Source organism: Lutzomyia longipalpis, chromosome 1, assembly GCF_024334085.1.
Source record: "Lutzomyia longipalpis isolate SR_M1_2022 chromosome 1, ASM2433408v1".
NCBI classification, from domain to species: Eukaryota; Metazoa; Arthropoda; class Insecta; order Diptera; family Psychodidae; genus Lutzomyia; species Lutzomyia longipalpis.
In genome coordinates this window covers 3,405,814-3,428,656 of record NC_074707.1, presented here as the reverse complement: position 1 = coordinate 3,428,656, position 22,843 = coordinate 3,405,814, and the positions used below count along the sequence as shown (strand labels likewise).

General features: G+C 32.1%; 6 protein-coding genes across 18 annotated transcripts in view; 2 read left to right on the top strand and 4 right to left on the bottom strand.

Annotated features, from left to right (window-relative positions):
* The window catches only part of LOC129786498 (3'(2'),5'-bisphosphate nucleotidase 1), a 1,077,868-nt gene that overhangs the window by 125,006 nt on the left and 930,019 nt on the right, over nt 1–22,843 (top strand). The window lies entirely within an intron of this gene.
* The window catches only part of LOC129786463 (insulin-like growth factor-binding protein complex acid labile subunit), a 454,087-nt gene that overhangs the window by 125,006 nt on the left and 306,238 nt on the right, over nt 1–22,843 (bottom strand). The window lies entirely within an intron of this gene.
* Nucleotides 1–22,843, bottom strand: part of LOC129786533 (troponin C-like) — a 431,024-nt gene that overhangs the window by 125,006 nt on the left and 283,175 nt on the right. The window lies entirely within an intron of this gene.
* LOC129786431 (uncharacterized) overlaps nt 1–22,843 on the bottom strand; it is a 414,480-nt gene that overhangs the window by 125,006 nt on the left and 266,631 nt on the right. The gene's annotated exons all lie outside the window — the stretch shown is intronic.
* Nucleotides 1–22,843, bottom strand: part of LOC129786401 (neurexin-1) — a 41,528-nt gene that overhangs the window by 7,749 nt on the left and 10,936 nt on the right. For 2 of the 3 annotated variants that reach the window (XM_055821391.1, XM_055821393.1), the window contains exons 3-11: nt 11,951–12,095; nt 11,603–11,656; nt 11,243–11,375; nt 5,247–5,584; nt 4,871–5,182; nt 4,181–4,288; nt 3,574–4,108; nt 1,912–2,138; nt 1,690–1,810 (exon numbers count right to left, since the gene is read on the bottom strand). In XM_055821391.1, coding sequence (XP_055677366.1) covers nt 1,690–1,810; nt 1,912–2,138; nt 3,574–4,108; nt 4,181–4,288; nt 4,871–5,182; nt 5,247–5,584; nt 11,243–11,375; nt 11,603–11,656; nt 11,951–12,095 — 1,973 coding nt within the window. The remainder of the gene's footprint in view (nt 1–1,689; nt 1,811–1,911; nt 2,139–3,573; nt 4,109–4,180; nt 4,289–4,870; nt 5,183–5,246; nt 5,585–11,242; nt 11,376–11,602; nt 11,657–11,950; nt 12,096–22,843) is intronic. The other variant, XM_055821392.1, reaches the window with a different exon arrangement.
* Nucleotides 7,401–11,251, top strand: LOC129786452 (uncharacterized). The gene is made up of 4 exons (XM_055821496.1): nt 7,401–7,684; nt 9,118–10,118; nt 10,547–10,817; nt 10,922–11,251. Exons 1-4 carry the CDS (start codon nt 7,525–7,527, stop codon nt 11,149–11,151), a joined length of 1,662 nt encoding a protein of 553 aa, XP_055677471.1. The 5' UTR covers nt 7,401–7,524; the 3' UTR covers nt 11,152–11,251.

The following is a 22,843-nucleotide window of genomic DNA, read 5'->3' as shown; positions in this document are numbered from 1 at the left end:
TTCGAATTATGATGTATGTGGCATATTTCATTTATTAGTTGTTGGATGAAGAGGAAAAGTATTCGATATTATATGATTTCTCTGGAGATTTCTCATGTTTTTGTGTTATACATAATACTTACATGTTGAGCGAAAATAGTATATAATGTGTCTGATTCTAATGCGTTTTGTGTGTAATTTGTGAAATCTTCTCCCAAATGAAATTATTCAGGATAGATGATTAACAGAAGAACATATTCTCTTCAGTATAAATCAGGCAAAATAATTTTGTGCAATAAAATAGCGCCCTGACGCTCGCAAGTTTCTTCTTTAAATCTCAAAAATATTTTTTCGTTAACGAGTTTTTTTTCTCATAAAACATCGATTTTATTTTTTTGTTTTCTTAAAGTATTCAACAGCTATAAATTGTTTTTCTTTCATCATAATTGAATAAACAAAACTTGTTGTTTATTTGTCAAACTCTCTTTGCTATTTTATATATAATAATATAGATAAAAAAGAACATTTATAGTTTAGGAAATTTTGGTATTTATTCCAATTAGAAGGGAAAAAAATTAAGGGGAAATAAAACATTTAAAGCAAGTTACGAGTAAAGGAAAGAATAAAACAAGTTCAATTAATAATCAGATTATTAATTTAAGCTCAAAACTAAAAAATGAAAATCTTACACTGAAATGTATAATTATTTTCGACTTTAAAATAGGGATTTGGAAAACAATTAGATAAAACTCAGTCTAAGGAACTCTTCAAAAAAGCAATCAAATTATCTCTTTTTTAATTACTAATATAATATTCTTTTACTGCAAATATACATAAAATCAGAAAAGGCATTCAATGTAGAACAGTTTTTTTTCTTGTTTAATGGGAATAATATTATGATGAACTCAACAGTTAGATGCAGAAAATCATAAAATAAAAAAAACATAAAATTCTAATACAAAATCTATCAAAATTTCAACGTGAATGCTTACAAAGTGAAAAGAAAATCAGGGAAAACGCGATAAATGGTGGAAAATTATAATTGTAGATAAATTTGTGGAAAAGGAAAAGAAAAGACAAGTCACCAATTGAAATAAACAACAAAATAATCATTTATTTTTTAGAGAGAAGAGAGAGATAGAATAGATTTTTTTTTGAAAATTATAAAGAGTGTAAGGCATGACATAATGCAGAGTTTGTTCAGGAGAGGATAGCCCAAAAAGGATTTGTCTAATGGAAATATTAATTTATACTTTATTTTTTTAATTTATTGAAAAACAATAAAAAAAAATTCAAACATTTTAATGAAATGAATAATAAATGATAGCCTTTTAAAATGTTTTTTTTGTAACTAAAAGATTCTGAATTATTTATGCTCCTACCCGGAACAAACTCTGCAAAAATGATTTTGATGCTTTTATTTCTGAAATAATTGCGATTTTCCACGTTGTAAATTGGAAAAATTGAGAAATACTTTTAATTTCTTTTTTTATAGCATTTGTAATTAATAATTTATCGTTCGAAGAGGTTTTTTTTTCGCAACATTGAGTTTTAATTTTTATATTGAATAAGAATTAATTTACGTTATCGAGTACTTTCTTTTTTTTTGGAACACGAATAACAAAGTTATTCAATATTGATTTTCAAAAATTAAGAAAAACGACACGTCACGACACGTATTAGGGCAAATATGTGCTGTTTGATACATACATAACGTACCCCTGACGGGGGCAGCCCCGTCAACTTGTAGCCGTAGATTGGAGGCCCTCCTTGAGAATCTCACTGTGTGCCAATTATTATCATTTAGCACGCCCTGTCCTGCTAATAGATTCTATTGCAAAAGTCACATTGGAGGAAGGTATTAGCATCAAATGAATTTATATAAATGATTTTCTTTTCAACTGAAAGATAAAAGGAAAAATTGTTCTTTACCTTTTCTCGGTCACCCAACCTTACACTTGCCCTCACACGGCCGGCTACGAGTGCTAACTCAAGGCGATCCGGGGAATTGGATTCGGCACTCGTGAGCAGGAGGAGACCAACTGGGCGGGCTGTTTTAAAGCGTAGAATGAGTTCTTCAGTTTGAGTGCGAGTACCTTGGGTGCCTCTCGGCCAAATCGTCATGTGTTGAGACCCATTGAAAGCCAGTGTAGCAGATTCTGCAATTAATTTTTAAGCACATCCTGAATTTCTTGCGGAAAGGAGGTGAAACACCTTTAGGCACTATAAACCACCCATTCAGCCCCACCCACCTCCCCATTCCACATTGAAGCAATTTTCATGTTTTCATGGAAGACCTGCTAAATTTTTCCTCAACACTATGAATTATTGAAAACTTTCTGCAGAGGACCATTCAATACTCCATAGCCCAATTTCTTCAAATTACTCCCAAAGATTTATTTCTCAGAGAGTTAAAATAGTCCATCCCCCATTCCACATTACATCCTCTTCAATTATACAGTCACTTATCCCTCCATGGTGGAAGTTCTGAATTTAAAGTTTAGCATTAACTAAATAACTTCCCCCTCTTTAGTCAGTGCAGATAAATCTAGAACATAATGAACAAATCAAGTGGATTTATTGCAAAACTAAAATGTCCTCGCAAAAGGGAACTACTTAATTAATTTCATTTGAAAATCGTTTCATTTCAATTAGCAAAGCATCCCATTACAGTCAGTGCAGATGTAGATAATTTAGAGGAAATTATTGCATAATGATTCAACCTGCTGACTAGGTGCTAATGACATGGAGTCATTGATTGGAAATTTGTGGGAAGTTTTCCTTGTTACAAAATTAAATATCTAAAGCCTATAATTAATATGAACAAATTCCTTTGAAATTGCTTCAATTGCAATTTGGCATTAGATTATGGAATTCATCTACAAAATTCTCATTCTTTGAGGAGTTTTCAATTTAGCAAATAGGTAGGTAATGATAAGTAGGTACTTCAATTGAGCTTTACGAAATATCCACATCAAAAGCTATGAGAAAATCACTAGAAGAGATCTGCAAAAGAGCGCGTGGAAAAAGAGGAATATACTAACGATGACGATGGGTTGGGAGAAATGAATGAAAAGACTGGAATAAATGAACTTTTTTAGTACTTCAACTTCCGCATATTCTCAAAGCTAGTGAGAGTATCTGATAGCGCAAATGTCGCTTTCTCCGACAACCATTTAAACTTTCCATACTCCATAGAAAAGTTATTGCGCAAAAATTGCTACAACTTCCGCAGGAAGGTGGATACAGAGAGCCAAACGAATTTTCCCAGGAGATGCACAGCAATTCTTCGTACCCCATTCACTTCGTAGATTCTTTCCATGCTATCGCAAAATGATTTCCGATCGAATTAAATGAGGATTATTACGTCTACTTTTTTTTTTAATATCATTCTGAGGTGGTGCAAATTCGATTAAGTATTTAACAAGATGAGGAAAGGACGGTTAAATCCAATGATTTTTTTCCCTTAATTAAAAGCACCATTTTTAATCATTTATCTTAAGCCCGGGAAATGCTGGTAAACGGATGTCTTAAAAAATTTAATTTTCGGGGCAACAAAGGAATGAGCTTTGATTATTGGGAGGACACACTCACCTCTTCCGCAAGTTGGACCCGTGTAGAGTGTTGCAGAGCAATCACAGAGGGGTCTATTCCATCCCTCGGAGCAGGATCCACCATTCTGACACGGTGATACGGAGCCCCCGCATTGACTTGCAACCACATGGCAACTGGGCTTAACTGCCGCCGAATCTTGTTGCCGTGCAAAAGCTGCAATATCAATGGGTTTACCGTTTAGCACCAAATCACGGAGACAGCCCACATATCCCTGTCGCAGCGTTGCCGTCCAAACGGCCGGAGGCCAGTTAATGCTCGCATAGGCCGGACCAGTGCCACCAATGTAGAGCGGACTATCGAGCTCGAGTTGCGTGGAGTCCCCTGGAGTGCGAAACTCATTCCACATCCCATCGACGGACACCTTCCCTTCTCTCCCGCTCCGTCTGAGTGTCAACTCGTGCCACACACCGTCATCAACACGGCGTCGAGAGGCTCGCACCTTGACAGCCCCCGAACCCAAATCCACATGAATGTAGATGTGACCATTGAGGAGCTCCACGGCAAACGTGTCCGACTAGTGGGGGTGGAACAAATTAAAATAAATGAGTTGAACGTTGCTTTGCAAATGGATGAAATATACCCTCACCCTGGGTGGTCGAGTTCCAATGTTCATTACAATTAAACCATTTGGTTCATTTGTACGGAATTTGAAGGAGATTGTGCCCTGCTTGGATGCCTCCCATGTTGGAAGTGTCTGTAAATTGAATTGAATGTCAGTTACATGGTGAATAAATCCTCCAAATGTGATTTATTCTCAAGAGATTTTTGACTATTACAATGTGATAAAGATGTTGTTGATGCAGTAAAATGTTCTTTTGTCCGTTTTAAATTCAATTCGTGCACTGTTGTGAGTTTCTTTCTTTTTTTCCTTCTCAAGTTCAATGACTTTTTTACTTTTGATTTTTACACTTTAAATTATTTATTTTGAAAGGACGAATATAAATTAAATTTCAGTTCAGAAGAAAATATTAAATTTGATAGATTTTTATGCCCTTTTGCGAGTTAAATATGATTATAAAACCCAGATAGTGAAAGTTTTAACTTTACTTCCTCCCCAAATACATTACGACGAGTTTATAAACAAATTTGAATATGCAATTTTGAAAAAGTTTTAAACGTTTCATTCAAAGATTCATGGGGGGTAGTTTTGTACATAATATTTCCCATCAGAGCATAATGATGGTATGTTAATTTTAATTTAGAATATTTAAATAGTTTCAGGTAAGTTTATGAGCATAATTTACTAGTTAGAGTAAATCAGATGGAATTAACTCACCAAGTGTGAAGATCTAGTGGTAAAAGTTACAGGATCTTGGGGGTCTCCGGCGGGACACATGTAGTCCACCCTACCGGCAACTTGTATTAATTTAGATCCAGTACGAGCTAAATCAATGAGATTGAGACGGAGTGTATCCGCTGAGAACTCCACTTTCCGCAAACACCCCACAAAGTTATTGTGCACCCTGGCACCCTGGAGTGCACGAGGATTTACAGCTCCACCCACATAAACTCTCGAGGAGGAGAGCATTGTAAATTTTCCAGCAATGTGGGAGTGATCAGTGTACACATCGTCCACAACGGCCACGAGCTAAGGAATAAAGTTTTATAAATTCAGTTGCATCACCTTTCCCAACAAATTAAGAATTGTTTACCCGGCAGAAGCTCGTAATGGAGGAAATCTCCTGGATTCGTCGATGAACAGTTACTTTATGCCATTGATGATCATCAAATCTAACTCGAGACGGCTTGATATGCATTTCTTGTTTGCCATTAGCTAGGCCCATTGTAAGGGACACCCCACCATCCCGAAGAGCTAGATTCAAGTAGTCAGTACCGTGTCCAGTGTAGAAGAGCAGCCCATTTGGTTGTCTTGTCCTAAAGAATAGCGAAATGGCATCTTGAGCACTCACAATCGGTTCCCCTCCTGTCTGACCCAGATCGTAAGAGAGGAATTCCGTACCACGGAAAGTAGCTTCCGATGGGGCTTTATCTAAAATAAAATAAAATTCAAAGAAGCACAAAAGTAGCATTATTTTTTTGAAATAATTAAAAAGAAAATGCGAGTCTTTGGAAAATTCTTTAATATACCTATTTTCATATAATTTTATGCACATATTCAGAAAAAAGTATAATGCTCTTTAGAAATTTTCTTAACAGAATATATAAATTGTTTATGACATAAACGAACACAAAAGACATAATAAACCGAGAGGCATTTTTGTTCTAATTTCATTAAAATGAAAAATGAATTTTCTTTTCTGCAATAAAAAAAACTTTTTTAGGATTATTCAAAATTATTTAATAATATTCCAAAGGTTGAAGAGGGAAAAGCTCTTTGATAAAGAAAAAAATGCCAAGAGACTGTAGGAGAGAAATTTAGAGAAAAATCCACAGCAATATTATTTTCTCTGCGAATTCTAAACTGCGAATGAAAATTGAACGCAAGAGACCAACATGAAGAGAGGTCATGAGAAGAGAAAATCCCTGCAAACGCCAACCCTAATAAAGAGGTCACGAAATGACTGCAATCTCCGTATTATTACACCACCTATCATCAAGAATCAAGAATTTAATCGAATTACATTTTCAATCTCAATATCGAGACATGGTAAAAGGATAAAATTTATTTGCAACGACATGAAAGTGATAAACATTGGGAAAATCTCTTGCAGAGTGATACAAGTTTAAAATCTCCAAATGATTGGAACAAAAGCTTATCTAAAATGATCCAATTCATTTAAAATGGGAAAGCAATCAAAAGATTTTTGCGGAGAGAGAGAGAGATCCATGTAAAAAGTACCAAAACTAAATCATCTCATCATGATAACTCGTATATACCTACATATTTTGTGATGGGAAAGTTTAATTTTCTACTCCATTTTACAGAGCATCAAGCTTTAGGATCTCTCTCTCACTCTGTCTGGATATAAAGGGAATTTTGTAACTTTGTACAAGAGTATGGGAAAATGAAGTCATACACCCATCGTGTAGCACGGCGAAAAGTACCTCCTTTGAATAATTTCAGGGCCCTTGTGGCAAAAGTGGAATTGCTGCTGCACCAACTGCAAGATGACCCATTTAAAGATTAAAGGTTCGTTTTAAATCAGTCATAATTTACATTGCGTGCTTGTTGTTTGACTTTTCTTTAAAAAACAAAAAGCAAAGAGAAAGATTGAAAAGGTCCGGCTGTTGGTATGAAAAGTAGGTTTAAAAATTACTTTTATAATTATATCTTTATCGTCTATATCTAATCTTTGAATGATGCATTAATCACCATTACCCCCACTCTTTTCTTATTCGTCATATTTCTTTTATTCTCAAGATAAAGTACATGGAAATAAAGAAAAAAAAGTTCGACACTTTTTAACTTTTCTAAATCGTTTTCTAACTATTACAATATACGTAGGTATGTTACTAATGGTAATATATTTAGAGGTAAAATTGAGACAAATTGGCATACAACATTGTGATAATTTTATAATGTTAGTTGGGAATTGTGGGATCAAATTGGCTAAATCTGTGAGTATATTCTGTGGGGGATGTGAGGTAAAAGCCACACAAAGTGCACAAGGTTGAATGCTAATTCACTTTTCGATTGAGAGGGGATTCAATTTAATTCTGGGAACATGATTTTGGTTGCAAAATTCTTTGAACTTCGCACAAATGGTACCGACATGTAGGTATTTAGTAGGTACACAAATTGTACATACATATAAATACATGAAAAATGTGATTTATTAGATATAATATGGTGGTACCTCCCCAGATATAAAATTACAGTGCTATTCTTATCATTCATTCAGTGTTCGATGGAACAGTCGCGAGTGTGCACCGTGTGCCTTTTTGGTGATGGTATAGCATAAATGTATAATCATTCAATAAACGTTCGTTACCCCCAACTGTTCACTACACTACACTAGTTCAACAGCTATGAATTTGTCATTTGCTGGGGGTGGTTTTCAGGGGGTGTACTACTCAGGGGTGGTGGCGTGCCTCCAAAAATGTGCTCCCAATTTAACGTATAAAAAAGTGTATGGAACATCCGCTGGTGCCTTGGCTGCCGTTGCACTTCTCATAAACCACCTTAATGGTAATTCCCAAATGGTTCAGAAACCATGTAGTATGATATGGTCATAATAATAGAACATCATGTTCCCTTGCTAAAAATTCACTTCTATTTTTGCCATACTTGGAGACTACATAGCATAGACTCCCCTCCCCTCTTTGTGATATGCCCCAAAATTGTGTACTCAGGAGGATATTGTCTTTGCGATGTCATATCAAATTTTAAAGAATAAATGTTCACAACATCCGACGTCAAAATCTTCGGGAAAAGTGGATAAAAACCGAAATATTATACATAACGTCATTATAAATAATCTATGGACTAACAAATTTCTAAAACCTCCAATAATTCCATACAAGTCTTGATTAAATTTGATTGATTGGGTTTTCGGAAGACCACGTCAAATGCTAACATAAAAACTTTGATCCAACTTCTTAAACATTCTCATATACGCAGGCTAATTACTTAATTTGAAAGCAGAAAGAACGAAAAATCACCAAAAGAACATTTTACCTTGTTATAACTGCGCTACGTCATTATTCTTTCATTGGACTTGGCACTAATTCAGGTATTGATCAAAATCACAATAAAAGATAAGATTATGTGAATGAAACACTCAATATTTGCGAACATTCGACAAAAAAGAACTTCGTGATAATGTATTAAATACGATTAAAGAATCAAGTGGAACCTTTTTTGTCATTCAAACGAAAGAATACCTCTATAGGTATTTTTAGACATAGCATTTAACGATGTTGCTCAACATAAAAAAGAAAATATTATTGTGTATCATGTCTGTAGAATTTTCTGTATATTTTGCCATAAATTCCAATGTTCTAAATAGTTCTTGTTAGACCTTAGTATATTGCAAAGGTAGCACGCATTGTATATATGTTGCATGTAATGTACATACATACCTATGCTATTTAGTGACGAAACTGAATATTCAAAATGCATTAAAATTGAAATGATTTACCAATAATTAAATTAGGTATACTTAATTTTATACAATTTGCTGAGGACAATTTTGGTAAAATAGTCAATCGGACAATTTTGGCAAATTAATCAAATATACATAATTTTGATAAAATTGTCGTAAATTGAGTTGAATATTGTGATTTGGCATAATACATATTTTATGTATTAGTTTCTTTTTTTAATGGAATAAATTATATTTCAAGAATTAATAATGAAAGTTTGAAATATTAAAGTTTATTAGGAATGTTGACCATTATAGAGCTTCCATTTGTAAAGGATCCTTCAATATACTTCTTCGGAGCTTTCGTAGCTTTATTCACTTTGAATTTGATTTATATTTGAGCTGTATATTCAATCAGAATCATCAAAAAAAGTACCTACCCATTTCACATTTAATAAAATATTCTCGGAATTCAGCAAAAGGATGTTTTACAAAATAAGATTATCAGAGAAAAATGATTTCTTTCGTTTGATTCCAGATAATTTAATTGGTGAAATTCTCCGATTGGCTGCCATTGGCGAAAGAAGCTTATTTGGATCCTTTAAGCACATCTTCAATTCAAGTGATTACATTTACAAAATCTTGGACAAATACCTGCCTGAGGATGCCCATTTGCGGGTTAATGGGAAACTATGCATATCACTGACAACCTTTACGGATGCAGAAAATGTTGTCGTGTCGAATTTTGATAGTCGTTCACAGCTCATTCAGGCTCTCGTTTGCTCATGCTTTATACCCCTATTCTCGGGTATCCTACCACCATATTTCAATGGTGTGCGCTACATGGATGGCGAAATGTCCAATAATCGACCATACTGTGAGAGTTCCGAAGAAATTGTCACAGTTAGTGCATTTTCGGGGGAATGTGATATATGCCCGTGCGATACGAGTCAACAAATCCTCCACATGAATTGGGGAAATAACATTTTATCGCTGTCTAAGGAAAACATTAGGAGACTATCTGGTGTATTAATCCCACCATCGTCGGAGACACTCGTAAAAATTTGTGAACAAGGCTTTTACGACACCCTGAAATATTTATATAGGAATAATTATATCATGAACCCACGCTGCCTTACTATAGCATCTGTATATGGAGTGGAATCAAAGGAAGTCCTCCAGGCGACGATGGATGTTTACAATTGTCCCTTTGGAGCAGGCGCCATTGAGGAAGTGAGAAAAATCATGAAACCCGAACAACTCATGCCTTTGATTGAGAACTGTAGAGCCCATATAGTGGAGCTTGTGGATGGGGAGGTGGAATGTTTGAATTTAAACTTGGATACCACTTCGCATCCCCCAGATAGTGGGGAATGCAAAGAAGCCCCCAAAACTGCCACCAATATTGCACTGGAGCATTATTCACTGAAACATTGTTTGAAACTCCTCCCTGAAGCTCTTAAAGCAACACGACAAGCACTAACTAGTACGATATTGAAACGGCTGCACTCCCTACTCTTTGTCACGAGTACACAAAGGGTATGTTCCAAGATATTTCAACCGCGTATGTACCGTATGTACGTACATACCAAAATCCAACGCTTTTATAAATGCGCATTATTTGATGAATCAATTTTATGCATAAATCTCCAATGAATTAATTTTTAATCAATCTATGAAATTGGAGCTTTTAATTCATTATGATTTTTTTGTCTCTCTTCAATTTATTTGAATAATTTAATTCCATTCCATTTCATTTTTTTATTTGAATGCAAAGCAACTTTTATAAATAAATGAAAGCATTTAAAAGTATTAACAAAAAAAAGAACTTTCTCAATAAAAAAATGAAGAAAAATGTAAATTTTCAAAGTACCTTGAAAAGATGCTTCAAAAAGCATCAAAAGGCTTTTTTCTTTCTCAAAAATATATACATACATATATTCATATATCAATGGTATTCTTTGCAGTGTACAGCACTTCAAAGGAAAACGCTCCATGAAATGGAGCATAGCATTGAGAGGCGCAATTCTGATGAAAAAGTTCTGACGCTACTGCAAAATGGGACAGAAGTAGTACCCCTTCTCTCACTATGTTACATCAACAGAGCAAATCATATAGTACAAACAGCAATTTTCAATTTAGATGATTTGGATACAAATATTGTACCACAAACGCCTTCAGAAATTGAAATCAATCATCAACTCGAATTTGACATGGAGTTTGAATGTGAATTATCAGGTACATATAACATAAATATATATGTATAGCTCTTACATGAAAAAGCTCCCACATTATTCCAAATGAATATTTAATGTATAATAGAAGAAACTCAAATATTTTAGGAGAAATTTATAGTAAAGATGAGGATTCAGCACCAATTGAATGGGAAAATTTGGATTGTCCACATCACCAATCAACTCAATCCGTTGAGGAAATTTTTATGAATACTTTGGACGATGAAATGAATCCTGAATACTCCATTTCATTGGATGCCACCAAAGTGCTCTCCAGCTCTCTCCATTCCACACTATCGCTCTCATATTCAACAGCAGAACTCGACCACATATGCTAATATCATTGGCATTTTGTGAGCATTTTTCTTTGAGGGACGGAGGGGATTTTTGGGGGAGAATTTATGTATGTCTAATAATAAAAAGACTAACCTCTTTCGCAGTACATTCCTTCATATTCCAAATTCCTGCATTCACACAGTGGCCCAGAATCTGTTGAAATACATATGCCACCGTGCTGGCAAGGATCGTGTCGTTCGCAAGCATCTGTTACATTCCGAAGGCCCTGCGCATGAAAACGCAATATATCAGCAATCAAATATTTTTTCCCTCATACATCCACGCAGAACTTTGTATTATTATCATGGAAAAAATTTTACGTGAAATGAAAGCTCAAATATACAATATTTCTTTACTATCCACAGCAAGAATTATTTATGTATTTAAACTTCATTCCAATATCAAACATTTGAGTAAAGAAAGGAGGAAGTAAAAACGTAACATTTCACTTACCCGTGTTACTTTTTCCTTGGGCAATTCATTAACATCACACGGAGCATCGCCACACTGTGAAAACCATATAATTATTTTTTCAATAAAAAAAAGGAAAAATGTTTAAATACAAAATGGAGATTTGAAAAATGCGTAATTGAAAACAACATTGTGAAATTACGCAAAGCAATTATGACCTTTAATGGAGGGGGTGGGGGAGAGAAGTTAATGTTCATTCCCGCGTAAAGTCCTCAATTAGAGCAATAAAGTGAGCAATTAAAATTCACAAAAGAGGCTTTTTGCATTTTCACGATTCTTTTCGCGCAATTTAAATAGCGCATATAAACCCTTGAATGCCATAATTATTACCTTAATATCCCGTGGTTGGCGCATTTCTTGACGGCGCGGAGGTATGCCAGGTTGATCGGAATACACAAGATTCCGTATTGAACCCCTAAATCGTGGCTCAAATATAACACTCGGAAGTGCCAGAAGAGTCAATTTCGAGTTGTACCTGTGCAATGAGAGAGAGAGAGAGAGAGAGTTTGAAAAAGTTTTCATCTGAATACACAACAACATCCCCCATAGCAATTTCAATAGACTTCGAAAGGGTGGTTGGGATAAAAGTCTGCCCTAATTGGACAACTTGTATGGAATTTTCAATTGAAAATTTCAAATTTAAAACTTTTACATTTAAATTTTTAAAATAAAAAAAAAAACTTTTTCTGCATAAAATTGTAAAAAAAGCTCTATAAGGTTTTATTAAAGAAATTCTAAGGAATTGATTTAAATTGTAAAATCTAACTCTTAAGTTTTCTTTTTTAATTTTTAATTCGAATGCCTCAATCTTACTCCTATTAATTAAATTATTTATCCAACTTTTAGAATACAAGACAATTGTATAAAATTAAATTATAATTTATTAGTTGGTATTCCACTTCGTGGCCACAAACAAGGTTTTCGTTAATAAATCTTAAAAACTAAAAAAAAAAATAATTTTCTCTTGTTTTTAGGTTCCTTTAAGATCGGATTTTCGGTCTCAAACTTGGTTAACTAAATTTTATTAAATGCCTTTAATCACTCTTCGAAAAATATTGGTCTAATTGACCAAATCAATCTGTCATATGGCATTTTAGCCAAATTATTTCAGTTTTTATAACCGATTCATTAGGATAAATTGACTGAAGTGAACAATGAAAGAAAAAAACACTAATGTAAATGGTCAAAATGACTGAACCATTTATTCAAAATGACTGAAGTCATTCGGTCAAAAAACAGCGAAAGTCAAAAGAACAGAAGTTATTTGGTTAAAATAACAGAATGAAATAGTCAAGAAAATTGAAGTTATTCAGTGAAATAATATTATAGGCAATTTGGAACAGCTAAATTAGCAAAAGTTAATTAGTTACAATAACAGAAGTTATTTAGTGTCAGGAAAAAATGCGAATCTAAATCGTCAAAAAAGTTGAAGTTATTCAGTGAATTAATGCTATAAACAAATTGAAACAGCTAATTTAGCAAAAGTTAATTAGTTACAATAACAGAAGTTATTTTGTGTCAGGAAAAAATGCTAATTTAAATCGTCAAAAAAGCGGAAGTTAACCAGTGAATTAATATTATAGGCAAAATGGAACAGCTAATTTAGCAGAAGTTAATCAGTTACAATAGCAGAAGTTATTCGGTTTCATGAAAAATAACCAATTCAAATTTTTAAAAAGGCCGAAGCTATTTGGTTATCGAATACTGTACCAAACTGAAACAGCCAATTTAGCAGAAGTTAATCAGTTACAATAGCAGAAGTTATTCGGTTTCATGAAAAATAACCAATTCAAATTTTTAAAAAGGCTGAAGCTATTTGGTTATCGAATACTGTACCAAACTGAAACAGCCAATTTAGCAGAAGTTATTCGGTTTCATGAAAAATAACCAATTCAAATTTTTAAAAAGGCCGAAGCTATTTGGTTATCGAATACTGTACCAAACTGAAACAGCTAATTTAGCAGAAGTTAATCAGTTACAATAGCAGAAGTTATTCGGTTTCATGAAAAATAACCAATTCAAATTTTTAAAAAGGCTGAAGCTATTTGGTTATCGAATACTGTACCAAACTGAAACAGCCAATTTAGCAGAAGTTAATCAGTTACAATAGCAGAAGTTATTCGGTTTTCTGAAAAATAACCAATTCAAATTTTTAAAAAGGCTGAAGCTATTTGGTTATCGAATACTGTACCTAACTGAAACAGCTAATTTAGCAGAAGTTAATCAGTTACAATAGCAGAAGTTATTCGGTTTCATGAAAAATAACCAATTCAAATTTTTAAAAAGGCTGAAGCTATTTGGTTATCGAATACTGTACCAAACTGAAACAGCCAATTTAGCAGAAGTTAATCAGTTACAATAGCAGAAGTTATTCGGTTTCATGAAAAATAACCAATTCAAATTTTTAAAAAGGCTGAAGCTATTTGGTTATCGAATACTGTACCTAACTGAAACAGCCAATTTAGCAGAAGTTATTCGGTTTCATGAAAAATAACCAATTCAAATTTTTTAAAAAAGCTGAAGTTAATCAGTTAATTAATATTATAGGCAAATTGGAACAGATAATTTAGCAGAAGTTAATCAGTTACAATAACAGAAGCTATTCAGTTTCATGAAAAAAGCAAATTTTATTAGTCATAAGAGAAAAAATTATTCAGTGAGTGAAAGTTTGTCAACCAACTGAACTGTTTAAAATATCCTAAAATGTCACAAATTATTTAGTGACACATTAATAATGCATATTAAAATATTAAAAAAAACACAGGAGTTAATTTGTTAAACTAACAAAAATTATTAAAAAAAAAAAATAATAAAGCTGAATAAAATGATTAAAAAGGCCAATAAAAATTGTCAGAAATACCGAAATTCTTTGGTCAAAAGTCATGAAGAAACTCAAGTAACAGAAGTTATTTGGTCGAAATAACAAAGTCATTTGGTTAAAAGACAATTAAAGCTGAATAAAATTATTAAAAAGGTCAATAAAAATTGTCAAAAATACCGAAATTCTTTGGTCAAAAGTCATGAAGAAACTCAAGTAACAGAAGTTATTTGGTCGAAATAACAAAGTCATTTGGTTAAAAGACAATTAAAGCTGAATAAAATTATTAAAAAGACCCATAAAAATTGTCAAAAATACCGAAATTCTTTGGTCAAAAGTCATGAAGAAACTCAAGTAACAGAAGTTATTTGGTCGAAATAACAAAGTCATTTGGTTAAAAGACAATAAAAGCTGAATAAAATTATTAAAAAGGCCAATAAAAATTGTCAGAAATACCGAAATTCTTTGGTCAAAAGTCATGAAGAAACTCAAGTAACAGAAGTTATTTGGTCGAAATAACAAAGTCATTTGGTTAAAAGACAATAAAAGCTGAATAAAATTATTAAAAAGACCCATAAAAATTGTCAAAAATACCGAAATTCTTCGGTCAAAATTCATGAAGAAACTCAAGTAACAGAAGTTATTTGGTCGAAATAACAAAGTCATTTGGTTAAAAGACAATTAAAGCTGAATAAAATTATTAAAAAGACCCATAAAAATTGTCAAAAATACCGAAATTCTTTGGTCAAAAGTCATGAAGAAACTCAAGTAACAGAAGTTATTTGGTCGAAATAACAAAGTCATTTGGTTAAAAGACAATAAAAGCTGAATAAAATTATTAAAAAGGCCAATAAAAATTGTCAAAAATACCGAAATTCTTCGGTCAAAATTCATGAAGAAACTCAAGTAACAGAAGTTATTTGGTCGAAATAACAAAGTCATTTGGTTAAAAGACAATAAAAGCTGAATAAAATTATTAAAAAGGCCAATAAAAATTGTCAGAAATACCGAAATTCTTTGGTCAAAAGTCATGAAGAAACTCAAGTAACAGAAGTTATTTGGTCGAAATAACAAAGTCATTTGGTTAAAAGACAATAAAAGCTGAATAAAATTATTAAAAAGACCCATAAAAATTGTCAAAAATACCGAAATTCTTTGGTCAAAAGTCATGAAGAAACTCAAGTAACAGAAGTTATTTGGTCGAAATAACAAAGTCATTTGGTTAAAAGACAATAAAAGCTGAATAAAATTATTAAAAAGGCCAATAAAAATTGTCAGAAATACCGAAATTCTTTGGTCAAAAGTCATGAAGAAACTCAAGTAACAGAAGTTATTTGGTCGAAATAACAAAGTCATTTGGTTAAAAGACAATAAAAGCTGAATAAAATTATTAAAAAGACCCATAAAAATTGTCAAAAATACCGAAATTCTTCGGTCAAAATTCATGAAGAAACTCAAGTAACAGAAGTTATTTGGTCGAAATAACAAAGTCATTTGGTTAAAAGACAATTAAAGCTGAATAAAATTATTAAAAAGACCCATAAAAATTGTCAAAAATACCGAAATTCTTTGGTCAAAAGTCATGAAGAAACTCAAGTAACAGAAGTTATTTGGTCGAAAGTCATTTGGTTAAAAGACAATAAAAGCTGAATAAAATTATTAAAAAGGCCAATAAAAATTGTCAGAAATACCGAAATTCTTTGGTCAAAAGTCATGAAGAAACTCAAGTAACAGAAGTTATTTGGTCGAAATAACAAAGTCATTTGGTTAAAAGACAATAAAAGCTGAATAAAATTATTAAAAAGACCCATAAAAATTGTCAAAAATACCGAAATTCTTCGGTCAAAATTCATGAAGAAACTCAAGTAACAGAAGTTATTTGGTCGAAATAACAAAGTCATTTGGTTAAAAGACAATTAAAGCTGAATAAAATTATTAAAAAGGCCAATAAAAATTGTCAGAAATACCGAAATTCTTTGGTCAAAAGTCATGAAGAAACTCAAGTAACAGAATTTATTTGGTCGAAATAACAAAGATCTTTGGTTAAAAGACAATTAAAGCTGAATAAAATGATTAAAAAGACCCATAAAAATTGTCAAAAATACCGAAATTCTTTGGTCAAAAGTCATGAAGAAACTCAAGTAACAGAAGTTATTTGGTCGAAATAACAAAGTCATTTGGTTAAAAGACAATTAAAGCTGAATGAAATTATTAAAAAAGCAATTGAAAATTGTCAGAAACACAAGTTATTCTGTCAAAGTTAATAAAGTATCCCAAGTACCTTTTGTCTTTTGTTATTTTAGCAAATGAGCTTTTATTATTTTGACTGCCTAATTTTGCTATATTTACTAATCAACTTTAGTATTTAGAATATCAAACTTTTAACAAAATGACAGAAATGATTCTGTCATTGGTTAATAAGTTATTAGCTGAAGTGAAAAGGTCAAATACTTTGGTGTTTTCTGGAAAATTCCATTCCTCAACCGAAGCATTCAGTTAAAGCAGATTGACGGAAGTTTTTGACAGCTTTCTGTTTTCTCCTGATTTCTATGTAATTATGGAGTGAAAAACTGTGAAAAAATAGTGTAAAAGTAATGAAAATCCTTCATGAGTGATTCTTCAAGAGTTTTCAAGTGCTATTGTAATGAAATTAGTAAGTTTTAGCACTAAAATTGAAGTATTGCGTTGTGAGTGAAAAAATGAAGCCATTTTGTTTTCCTTTGTGAGTACGTTGACTGAAATGATTGGTTAAATCCGAATGGGTGAGTGGTGCAAATATATTATATATATATATTCGTTTTTCTACAAATCAAACAAGTTTTGACATGTCGTTCCATCGCTGAACATTTTCTTTTATGTGAATTAATTAATTCTGTTATAATATTATATAAATGAAAAACTTTTCCTTTTCTAATCAATTATATTTTCTTTTTTGACTATTTGATTCGGCTTTTTTATCTTTTAACCAAACAGCTTTTGTTATTTTAACCAAATAACTTAAGTTACTTGGGTTACCTTGTTAACTTTGACTGGAAAATTACTGTGTTTTTGACAATTTCAAATTGCTTTTTTAATAATTTTATTCAGCTTTATTATCTTTTAACCAAATGACTTTTGTTATTTCGACCAAATAACTTCTGTTACTTGAGTTGCTTCATGAATTTTGACTGAAAAACTACAGTGTTTTTGACAATTTCAAATTGATTTTTTAATAATTTTATTCAGCTATATTATCTTTTGTCTACCGAATTGTTTACCAAATGCTATTTTATATTTTCCTTTTTTCACTTCTTTAACTTGCAATCTTCGTCAATAGAGATATGTTAGTTTGGTTAATGATGTGTTTAGCTGAAGTAGAAAGGTCAAATACTTTGGTGTGTTCTGGAAAATTCCATTCCTCAACCGAAGCATTCAGTTAAAGCAGATTGACGGAAGTTTTTGACAGCTTTCTGTTTTCTCCTGATTTCTTTGTAATTATGGAGTGAAAAACTGTGAAAAAATAGTGTAAAAGTAATGAAAATCCTTCATGAGTGATTCTTCAAGAGTTTTCAAGTGCTATTGTAATGAAATTAGCAAGTTTTAGCACTAAAATTGAGATATTGCGTTGTGAGTGAAAAAAAAACGAAGCCATTTTGTTTTCCTTTGTGAGTACGTTGACTGAAATGATTGGTTAAATCCGAATGGGTGAGTGGTACAAATATATTATATATAATCGTTTTTCTACAAATCAAACAAGTTTTGACATGTCGTTCCATCGCTGAACATTTTCTTTTATTTGATTAATTAATTCTGTTATAATATTATATAAATGAAAAACTTTTCCTTTTCTAATCAATTATATTTTCTTTTTTGACTATTTGATTCGGCTTTTTTATCTTTTAACCAAACAGCTTTTGTTATTTTAACCAAATAACTTAAGTTACTTGGGTTACCTTGTTAACTTTGACTGGAAAATTACTGTGTTTTTGACAATTTCAAATTGCTTTTTTAATAATTTTATTCAGCTTTATTATCTTTTAACCAAATGACTTTTGTTATTTCGACCAAATAACTTCTGTTACTTGAGTTTCTTCATGAATTTTGACCGAAGAATTTCTATATTTTAACTGTGTTTCTTTCAAACACAGCTTTTGTGTACCGAGCAAAATCGAAAGTCGTCAGATCAGGCTCAAACTTGGGATGAGCACGAATTAGGGTCCCCACATTCCAAAAAACGTATGCGCCAAAAAAAAAAATTGTCCGGCCGGCCGGCCGTCTGTAGTAATAACACTAAATTGCGAGAGAACGGTAATAGATAGAGACTTGCGGTAAACGGCTTTTAAATATCGACTGGAAGACATCCGATTATGTGGTCAAATCCACCCCCCCCACCCCTCCGTCCTCCATTTTGAATAACCACCAAATTTTGTTTTGCCTATATCTCAGCCCCTGTAATAGCTAAAAATCTGAAATTTTGATATGTTGTAGGGGCCATCAAGACCTTTCCAACGATACCTCATTTTCGAAAATCGGTCAAGTCGTTTATTCAATATGGCCGCCACAATTTTTCATCGAAAATCGACCATATCTCTAAACCGGCTTGACCGATTTTGATCAACCCAGCGTCAAATGAAAGCTCTCAACATACCCTACAACTCTATAGAACATTCGAAGTTACAAAAGTGACCGCTAGGGGGCCAAAAATCAAAAACAAAATATTCTATGAGTTTTCGATGAATATCTTGAAAACGGCGACATATTGTTACGATTTTTGGGAGAAATAAAATTACCGGAAATAAACAAACGGTTATTATGAATTCAAAGAAAGTACACGATTTTATTACTTTTATTTTTAAGTAAAAAATCACTTTTTCAAGAGAAATGCTCTCAGAGAGAAATTACACGAATTTATTTCTTTTATTAATTTTTGGAATAAAATCTCTTTTTGAAGAGAATTGCTCTCAGAGAGAAATTACACGATTTTATTTCTTTTATTTTTTTTTAAGAAAAAGCTTTTCCTCAGAAGAGAGACGCCCTTAGATCAAATTAAAAGATTTTTAATTTTTTTTAAAAAAAGAAGTTTACTCTCAGAAGAGAAACGCCTTCTGAAAAGATTTACAAGATTTTTTTACTTTTGTTTTTTAAGAAGAACTTCTCTCTCAGAAAAGAAACACTTTTTGAAAAGATTTACAAGATTTTTTTTCTTTTGTTTTTTAAGAAGGAGCTTTCTTTCAGAAGAGAAACACTTTTTTGAAATGAACTACAAGATTTTTTTACTTTTGTTTTTTAATAAGGAGCTTTCTCTCAGATGAGAAACACTTTTTGAAAAGATTTACAAGATTTTTTTTCTTTTTTTTTTAAGAAGGAGTTTCTCTCAGAAGAGAAACACATTTTGAAAAGAACAAGGAGATTTTTCTACTTCTGTTTTTTAAGAAGTTGTTGAGAGTAAACTTCTTCTTAAAAAACAAAAGTAAAAAAATCTTGTAGTTCTTTTCAAAAAGTGTTTCTCTTCTGAGAGAAAGCTCCTTCTTAAAAAACAAAAGAAAAAAAATCTTGTAAATCTTTTCAAAAAGTGTTTCTTTTCTGAGAGAGAAGTTCTTCTTAAAAAACAAAAGTAAAAAAATCTTGTAAATCTTTTCAGAAGGCGTTTCTCTTCTGAGAGTAAACTTCTTTTTTTTAAAAAAAATTAAAAATCTTTTAATTTGATCTAAGGGCGTCTCTCTTCTGAGGAAAAGCTTTTTCTTAAAAAAAAAATAAAAGAAATAAAATCGTGTAATTTCTCTCTGAGAGCAATTCTCTTCAAATAGAGATTTTTTACTAAAAAATAAAAGAAATAAAATTGTGTAATTTCTCTCTGAGAGCAATTCTCTTCAAAAAGAGATTTTATTCCCAAAAATTAATAAAAGTAAATTCGTGTAATTTCTCTCTGAGAGCATTTCTCTTGAAAAAGTGATTTTTTACTTAAAAATAAAAGAAATAAAATCGTGTATTTTCTTTCTGAGAGTATCTTACTTAAAAAAGTGTTTTTTAGGCCGTATGCACTTGAGAATACTTTTTTTATTTTAAAATAATTTTTAAAAAAGCAGTTTTAAGGAGATTTTTGAGAAAGTTGAAAATAATTAACACAATTGATCTTTTTTGTATTTTTTTTTTAGTTAAAATTCTTTATCTCAAATTTTCTATAAAAAAAATAAATGTTACAATTTTCGTACCTTCTAGAAAGTTTTAGTAAATTTGATTACCTTTAATTTAAACCCAAATTTATAACAATCGGACTTGTAGAAGCGGAGATATTCATTATTTTGTAAAGTAGTATACACAGAAAATAAAAGTTCGTAGCATTGTTCGTCAAATTTCTTGAAAGGTTCGTAACTCCAATGCTTTTACATGGAAAAATTCACCTCCAGGTTCGTAAAATGGGGTCTCACTCCCAGGGAGGTTCACCCCATTTTATGAACATGGAGGTGAATTTTCCCATGTAAAAGCATTGGAGTTACGAACCTTTCACGAAAGACGAACAATGCTACGAACTTTTATTTTCTGTGTGTACGATAAATACCATTTTTAGCTCTAATTTTTGAGCATTTACACGAAATATCAAATATTTAGGTAAATTTTACAGGAATGTTGTGTATGGGGGACTTTTAGAACTTAATTTCCACTAACTTTTGGAGAAGAGAGCACTAAGATATCTATCATAGTTCCTGAGATATTCAATAATACGTCAAAAAATTCCTAAAAACATGATATCATTTAGAGGTCCCCGGAGCCTCCAAACCTCAATATTTTGTAAAAATTTAAACGGTTTTGGAAAAGGCATTAGATTACCGAACTTTTGACGCATGGTAGAAGTACGAGGTCGAAAAAAGTGTTTAGACGCTACACCGTGCCTGGCTTCAGTCCTCAATTTCTGGGATCCGGTCTTACACAACTTTATGTAACATAATTTTCCGGAAATGGAAGGTGAGAAAGAAGAAAAAATATTTAGAATACTTTTTCCTAAGATTTTCTTTTATTTTTTAAAGACCTGGAAGTCACAAAGGTGAAGAGGAGAGATCATCTAAAAAGCGGCCCAACATCGAATGAGACAGCAGATGAAGGAAGAGGCAACACCGGATATATTTTTTCAATATTTTTTTGTAAATTTTAAAAATATTAAATAAATCAATAATAATTTGCAAAAAAAAACGCTTTTTAGCTGTGTTTCTTTCAGACACAGCTTTTGTGTACCGAGCAAAATCGAAAGTTGTCAGATCGGGCTCAAACTTGGGATGAGCACGAATTAGGGTCCCCACATTTCAAAAAACGTATGCGCCAAAAAAAAATTGTCCGGCCGGCCGGCCGTCCGGCCATCAAGACCGAAAATCGAAAATCTCGAAAATCGGTCAAGCCGTTTAGCCAATATGACCGTTATAATTTTTGAGATGACAGAAGGGAATCCGGTGAGCGCCAAGTTCTTCTCCCATGGGAAAGAAAAGAAGATTTTCTTGCCCAACGTTTCGCCTCAATGCGAGGCTTCTTCAGGGGGCTAATGGGAAAATTTATTGGAAAAATTACAAGGACAATTCTACATAAAGCATTTCCCTCACACAATTCTCTCAAAATTTTTACAAAATTAACTTACTCAATCTTGTCAAAGTTCCCATGAAAACGTCAAAAATAATTTCGACGACTCCTCATATAACATGGGGAAAATTAAAAGGAAATATTAACGTTTTAACGTTATAATTTTTCATCGAAAATCGACTATAACTCGAAAACGTCTTGACCGATTTTGATCAACCCGGGCTCAAATGAAAGCTCTTAACTAACCCTATAACTCTCTAGAACATCAAGTTTCAAAAGTGACCGCTAGGGGGCCAAAAATCAAAAACAAAATTTTCTATGAGTTTTCGATGAATATCTCGAAAACGCCATTATCGATTTGCTTCATTTTTTGATATATTATAGCTTACTATAACATCTATTTATTAAAAAAAAATTAAAAAAAAATTTGTCGCCATTTTGAAAATATTGAGTTCCAACTTTGACATGTCATATCTCGGGTTCTACAAGTCCGATTTTGATCAACTTAAGCGCAAATGAAAGGTTTCATGAAACCCTACAAATGTCTAGAACATTGTAACTTCGGGAAATGACCGCGAATCTTTGAAAATGTCTCATGTGGTCTTTCAAAACATAATTCATAAAAAATTCAATATTTTTCCACATAATTTACATATATACCTAATTTTTGTGTAATAAATATCCTAAAACAAATCCAAATACTCAAATTCATGTAGAATAATCGTCAATATGGCCTATAAGTTGACGCTAAATAATATTTCTATGGATAAAAAACTCACAAAAAAATGGAAAAGGCACCTCGACAGGTCCTTACAAATCATATGATTTTGTAAAAAAATCTTACAAGTAAAAATTTCAGC